Below are 7,521 nucleotides of genomic sequence, written 5' to 3'. Positions count from 1 at the left end.
ACAGTCATCCTCTCTATTCTTAAACCTATTTTCTCAAATAGGTTGTCTCAGCACTTGTGAACCCGACTCTTATTTTTTATCAATTTAAACTCTGGTTTGTTCAGCAGAATACGAAATTTGGGGAATAGATTTCTGCTAATATGGGAAAAGAACTTAAATGTTTCTTAAAACGTCTATTTTTCTTTTTTTTTTTTTTTTTCAGGCAAATGAATTGGCTTTTTGAGGGCTTTAATTTCTACATTGATTTAGAAAACAACAGCAACATTAATTCTTTCAAACACATTCATGTCAGTGTAATTATAGATTTCTGTCTTTACAAAGTGAGAACTAAATATGTGTGATAAAGGAAGGTCAGTGTTTGATTGACAGCTGATCTCTGTGCGGAGCAGAAACGTTACCACAACGAACTTTGATCAACAAACATGGAGACAAAAGAAGTTAAAGATTTAAACACAGAATCTAAATCACTGCTTTTAATGACTCAAGTCTATTTGAGTTTACAGAACTCAGCTGTGGCTCCAGAATAATAAACCCTAACTCCAGCATAGAGAGGCTGAGTGAATGTGGTCTGGACTCTGTGGAGGAGAGTCATGATGCCAGAGACTCTGTAGAAGGACAGAACACCTGCACTGTGATCCAGGTACACTCCTATTCTGGAAGACAGAGGACCTGACACTGGAGCCCTGATGCTGTTGTAACAAAAGATATAACTGTTTCCATGACAATATAATGACCAAGATTTATCATTGCATCCAAATTCACATTCAAGTGAGTTTCCTGCTCTGCTGATATTCTTGTATGCGACTGCTATACAAACTCCTCTCCTCTTCACCCCCACCTCCACCTCCCAGTAACAACGTTCAGTCAGACTCTCTCTACTCAGGACCTGACAACAACATGTGAATCTGTCTGGGTGACAAGAATAAGACTGTTCTTCTCTCATATATGTTACTTTTCTGTTTCCCTCAGATAATAACAGATCTTTGTTTGCAGTGTTTGGATCCAGTGTGATTTCCTGTGAATATTTTAAGAAGTCAGCTCTGGTCTTGGGCTCTGGGTGTGGCAGTAAAACATCCACTTGAGACACAATCTGTAAAATGTTTGTCTCTGTCTCACTCAGAATGTCCTGTAGTAGACCTCTGACCTGTAACACAGCTGCTGTCACGTCCTCAAAGTACCTCAGAGGACGGATCCTGATGCTGGACGAGTGTGTAGATTCACTGAGTGGTGACAGTGAGGAGTAGTTGTGTAGAAACTGGTTGTGATCCTCTGTGTCTGAGAGCTGCTTCAGTTCATGGTCTTTCCTCTTCAGCTCAGTGATCTCCTGCTCCAGTCTCTCCTGAAGCTCTCTGACTCGACTCACTTCAGTTTCCTGCTGGGATCTGATCTGCTGCTTCACATCAGAGCTTCTTTTCTCCAGCAGACGGATCAGCTCAGTGAAGATCTTCTCACTGTCCTTCACTGCTTTATAAGCAGAGCCATTGACAGCCTCCTCCTCCTGTTGAAGCAGCTTCACATCTTTCTCTCTGTCCTGGAGTCTTTGCTGGATTGTTTGTCTCCTCAGCCCGAGCTCTCTCTGCCTCTCAGTCCTTTCTGCTGCAGCTAACACTGTGTCGTGGTCTTTATGTTCATCGACTGTGCAGAGATAACAGATACACTGCTGATCAGTGCGGCAGAACATCTTCATCACCTCATCGTGACGAGAGCAGATGTTCTCCTGGAGCTTCTCCGAGGGCTCCACCAGCTTGTGCTTCTTAAATGGAGCTGACTGAAAGTGAGGCTGGAGGTGTTTTTCACAATAAGAGACCAAACAAACCAAACAGGACTTGAGAGCTTTCAGTTTTCTCCCAGTGCAGACATCACAGGCCACATCTTCAGGTCCAGCATAGCAGTGATCAGCAGGAGCAGCTCGGAATCCAGTCGTCTTCAGCTCCTCCACTAAATCAGCTAACATGGTGCTTTTCACCAGGACAGGCCTCGGTGTGAAGGTCTGGCCACACTGAGGGCAGCTGTAGCTTCCTCTCACATCCTCTTTGTCCCAGTGGGTTTTAATACAGCTCATACAGAAGCTGTGTCCACAGCCAGTAGTCACCGGATCCTTCAGCAGATCCAGACAGATCGAACAGCGGAATCTTTCTCTGTCCAGTTGATTTTCTTGCTGCTCCATTTCAGCTGGTGCCAGTGACTGTAGAACAGTCTCACTCCCTCTGAACAGATACAGATCTCTGCTACACCCTCCTTGTTCACTACCTGCAGTGACTCATCTCCCACAGGTCACGGCTTGTTGTTCACTGGTCCTTACACTTACACACCTGTGAAGGGAGGAGACAAAGAAATATCCTGACTGGGAGGAGCTGGTTGTGTCTGAGGAAGAAGTTGTTGGTTTTTCAGGATTTACGGCATTTCACTACGATGAGCTGTTGGTGAGTTTTTTTTATCTGTGTTATCACATTTCAAAGTGAATAGTTGCACTGGGAACTGTCACATTCAGCTCACAACAGCACAGGTTGTAAGATTCACATTTTTCAAAGTTTCCAGAAAAGTTAACGAATCTTTTTAATGGAATAAAAACCAACTTACAAAGTGCTTCACAAATGAAAAACACAAGTAAAAATACATTAAAACACACTTATGAAAGAGTAAAAGTATAAAAACACTACAGGTGACAGAAATGTAATCATGACCACACTTTAAAAACTAGAATTAGTTTAAATCGTGGAACGATAACAGCACGTTTGAAGTTTGGATTTAAAGCAGAGGTCTTCAACAGGGGGTCCGCGGAGGTACTGCAGGGGGTTCGCGGAATTTTTGGTTGATTAGACAATTTTTTATATTTTTTAAATCTTTTTCCCACAAATTTAAATGTCTTTAAATACACATTAACATGCATCCAACATGTTGTGAGGCTGATATGACCCTCTGCCTGACAACCTCCATCCGTCCAAGGTTAGATAAGTTGTGTGCTACTCATCAGGGTCAGACATCTCACTAATGTGGGAGTATGTGTGCCATCCACAGATTGCTTGAGGATTCACTGTCCCTTCTACATGTATGTTTAAAATAAAAACATGAATCTGTGAATTATTTTAATAGCTTAGTGTTGTATGCAAGATGTATGTTGATAAATGGCAGTGGCACGGCCACCCTGTACCTTGCACATGTTTAAATTAAAAACATGAATATATGAGCCTGTGTAATATTTGAATAGCTTAGTATTGAATGCACAATAACAGGGTAGCTATGTTTATACATGGCACTAGGCCCAGTTTAATATAAAACACAATTTTATACAATATATATAGTAGGGGTCCCTGCTCCATCTCTCCAACAGTTTGGGGGTCCTTGGCCTGAAAAACGTTGAAGACCCCTGATTTAAAGGAAGCTTCTGACTCAGCCTGCTATATTTCCTCAGGTTGTTTCAGATTCTCAGACTCTTATTTATAAAACTCTGTCCCTCTCAGTGTTAAGCTGAGCTGTCACAACAGCACGTGCAGCCAGAGATTATACAGATTTACAGCAAAGTTAATGGAGTTCTAAAGAAGAAAAATGAGAAAGAGCAAAGGAACATGTCAACAACTGTTCAGCTTTTATCAAAGAAAATGATAAACTGCTCAAACTGTTTCTATATAATACAAGTGACAACAAAGTTCTTTCTGTTCTGAAACAGTTGGAGAAAGTTTGTCTGTGATGGAGCAAAGAATCGATCCCAGTCGTCAGGAACCTAATCCTGAGTGTTTTTGCCGTTTACTGTTTCAACTCTACATAAATTACAAAACCTCTTCAAGCAGCAAAGTTTGTTTTGTGGGTTAAACCTCGGACAAATTTGGTGTCAAGAAGTTTTGATCAAGTCTGGATTCAAACTGTACGACCCAGGACCATCTGTCCGTGAGGTGACGATGTGAAACACTAAAGCAACACGACAAACTCGTGAAGTTTCATCCTCATGAAAATCAACAGCACGATAAACGGAACGACCTCAAGTCCGCAACATCACAATATCTCCAATATGTCGCATGTGTGTCAGGACTCAACTCAACGTCTTCACTCTGAAACTTCACCAAACAATTATTTCTCCACTTCTTCAAATCTGTGTGACAAACTCTCTTCATCCACTGAGATCACAAACAAGTTCTGGGTTTTGAAAATCAGCGAGTGAAAGAAACCTTTGGTCATTTCTCTGCAATGAAGCTGTTTTAGTGCAGAAAATCTGCAACGACAGAGACTGAACATGAACACTGAGGCTTGTGGAGTTTAAGGAGGAAAACTGCCTCAGTTATTCTTTCACAGGAGTTTCACTTTGTCTCCATCAGCTTTGAATGAGATCCTGGAATGAAGACAAAAGAACAGACTGGATTTATTCTTTATTTCAACTTTCAGCTTCTTCACACATTAGATTTGTATTGCTTTTATACATCTGCTTTATACATCTGTTGGACATGTTGACGCTCTGAGTTCATTGATCATTTCATCAGTAAAGTCTGTTCAATGACTCTTGTTCAGTGATTTCATGGACACACAATCAGTTTGTTTCACCTCCATCTCACAAGTGGAAAAGAAAAGAACAAATAATCAGTTCATTGATGATGATCAGGATCAATACAGGTTCTAAAACATCACAGAATCTTATTTCTACATTGATTTAGAAAACAACAGCAACATTAGTTCTTTCAAACACATTCATGTCAGTGTAATTATAGATTTCTGTCTTTACAAAGTGAGAACTAAATATGTGTGATAAAGGAAGGTCAGTGTTTGATTGACAGCTGATCTCTGTGTGGAGCAGAAACGTCACCACGACGAAGTTTGATCAACAAACATGGAGACAAAAGAAGTTAAAGATTTAAACACCAAATCTAAATCACTGCTTTTAATGACTCGAGTCTATTTGAGTTTACAGAACTCAGCTGTGGCTCCAGAATAATAAACCCTAACTCCAGCATAGAGAGGCTGAGTGAATGTGGTCTGGACTCTGTGGAGGAGAGTCATGGTGCCAGTGATGCTGTAGAAGGACAGAACACCTGCACTGTGATCAAGGTACACTCCTACTCTGGAGGACCGAGGACCTGACACTGTAGTGTTGATCCTGTTGTAAGAAAAGATATAACTGTTTCCATGACAATATAATGACCAAGATCTATCATTGCATCCAAATCTACATTCAAGTGATTCTCCTGCTCTGCTGATATTCTTGTATGCGACTGCTATACAAACTCCTCCTTCTCCTCTCACCTCCACCTCCCAGTAACAACGCTCAGTCAGAATCTCTCTACTCAGGACCTGAGGCCAATCAGTGAATCTGTCTGGGTGATCAGAATAAGACTGTTTTTTACTCATACGTGTTACTTTTCTGTTTCCCTCAGATAATAACAGATCTTTGTTTGCGGTGTTTGGATCCAGTGTGATTTCCTGTGAATATTTTAAGAAGTCAGCTCTGGTCTTGGGCTCTGGGTGTGGCAGTAAAACATCCACTTGAGACACAATCTGTAAAATCTTTGTCTCTGTCTCACTCAGAATGTCCTGTAGTCGACCTCTGACCTGTGACACAGCTGCTGTCACATCCTCACAGTTCCTCAGAGGACGGATCCTGATGCTGGATGAGTGTGTAGATTCACTGAGTGGTGACAGTGAGGAGTAGTTGTGTAGAAACTGGTTGTGATCCTCTGTGTCTGAGAGCTGCTTCAGTTCATGGTCTTTCCTCTTCAGCTCAGTGATCTCCTGCTCCAGTCTCTCCTGAAGCTCTCTGACTCGACTCACTTCAGTTTGCTGCTGGGATCTGATCTGCTGCTTCACATCAGAGCTTCTTTTCTCCAGCAGACGGATCAGCTCAGTGAAGATCTTCTCACTGTCCTTCACTGCTTTATAAGCAGAGCCATTGACAGCCTCCTCCTCCTGTTGAAGCAGCTTCACATCTTTCTCTCTGTCCTGGAGTCTCTGCTGGATTGTTTGTCTCCTCAGCCCGAGGTTTCTCTGCCTCTCAGTCCTTTCTGCTGCAGCTGACACTATGTCGTGGTCTTTATGTTCATCCACAGAGCAGAAATAACAGATACACTGCTGATCAGTGCGGCAGAACATCTTCATCACCTCATCGTGACGAGAGCAGAAGTTCTCCTGGAGCTTCTCCGAGGGCTCCACCAGCTTGTGCTTCTTAAATGGAGCAGACTGAAGATGAGGCTGGAGGTGTTTTTCACAATAAGAGGCCAAACAAACTAAACAGGACTTGAGAGCTTTCAGTTTTCTCCCAGTGCAGACATCACAGGCCACATCTTCAGGTCCAGCATAGCAGTGATCAGCAGGAGCAGCTCGGAATCCAGTCTTCTTCAGCTCCTCCAGTAAATCACCTAACATGGTGCTTTTCGCCAGGACAGGCCTCGGTGTGAAGGTCTGGCCACACTGAGGGCAGCTGTAGCTTCCTCTCACGTCCTCTTTGTCCCAGTGGGTTTTAATACAGCTCATACAGCAGCTGTGTCCACAGCCAGTAGTCACCGGATCCTTCAGCAGATCCAGACAGATCGAACAGCGGAATCTTTCTCTGTCCAGTTGATTTTCTTGCTGCTCCATTTCAGCTGGTGCCAGTGACTGTAGAACAGTCTCACTCCCTCTGAACAGATACAGATCTCTGCTACACCCTCCTTGTTCACTACCTGCAGTGACTCATCTCCCACAGGTCACGGCTTGTTGTTCACTGGTCCTTACACTTACACACCTGTGAAGGGAGGAGACAAAGATGTATCCTGACTGGGAGGAGCTGGTTGTGTCTGAGGAAGAAGTTGTTGGTTTTTCAGGATTTACGGCATTTCACTACGATGAGCTGTTGGTGAGTTTTTTATCTGTGTTATCACATTTCAAAGTGAATAGTTGCACTGGGAACTGTCACATGCAGCTCACAACAGCACAGGTTGTAAGATTCACATTTTTCAAAGTTTCCAGAAAAGTTAACGAATCTTTTCAATGGAATAAAAACCAACTTACAAAGTGCTTCACAAATGAAAAACACAAGTAAAAATACATTAAAAAACACTTATGAAAGAGTAAAAGTATAAAAACACTACAGGTGACAGAAATGTAATCATAACCACACTTTAAAAACTAGAATTAGATTAAATTGTGGTACAATAACAGCACGTTTGAAGTTTGGATTTAAAGGAAGCTTCTGACTCAGCCTGCTATATTTCCTCAGGTTGTTTCAGAGTCTCAGACTCTTATTTATAAAACTCTGTCCCCCTCAGTGTTAAGCTGAGCTGTTACAACAGCACGTGCAGCCAGAGATTATACAGATTTACAGCAAAGTTAATGGAGTTCTAAAGAAGAAAAATGAGAAAGAGCAAAGGAACCATGTCAACAACTGTTCAGCTTTTATCAAAGAAAATGATAAAATCGATCCCAGTCTTCAGGAACCTAATCCTGAGTGTTTTTGCCGTTTACTGTTTCAACTCTACATAAATTACAAAACCTCTTCAAGCAGCAAAGGTTGTTTTGTGGGTTAAACCTACGATAAATTTGGTGTCAAGAAGTTTTGATCAA

The 7,521-nt window shown here is 42.0% G+C and overlaps 2 protein-coding genes across 2 annotated transcripts; both read right to left on the bottom strand.

The window, feature by feature from the left end:
* Positions 1-434: 434 nt before the first annotated feature.
* On the bottom strand, positions 435-2,286 carry LOC124852056 (tripartite motif-containing protein 16-like). Its single transcript, XM_047340473.1, has one exon. The coding sequence runs from the start codon at positions 2,165-2,167 to the stop codon at positions 488-490; it is 1,680 nt and encodes a 559-aa protein (XP_047196429.1). The 5' UTR covers positions 2,168-2,286; the 3' UTR covers positions 435-487.
* A 2,496-nt stretch (positions 2,287-4,782) lies between these two features.
* On the bottom strand, positions 4,783-6,677 carry LOC118112785 (tripartite motif-containing protein 16-like). The gene has a single exon (XM_035162354.2). It carries the CDS (start codon positions 6,556-6,558, stop codon positions 4,882-4,884), a length of 1,677 nt encoding a protein of 558 aa, XP_035018245.2. The 5' UTR covers positions 6,559-6,677; the 3' UTR covers positions 4,783-4,881.
* Positions 6,678-7,521: the final 844 nt, after the last annotated feature.

Source organism: Hippoglossus stenolepis, chromosome 7 (genome assembly GCF_022539355.2).
Source record: "Hippoglossus stenolepis isolate QCI-W04-F060 chromosome 7, HSTE1.2, whole genome shotgun sequence".
In the NCBI taxonomy this organism is placed as follows: Eukaryota; Metazoa; Chordata; class Actinopteri; order Pleuronectiformes; family Pleuronectidae; genus Hippoglossus; species Hippoglossus stenolepis.
This window is presented reverse-complemented; position numbering and strand designations above follow the sequence as displayed.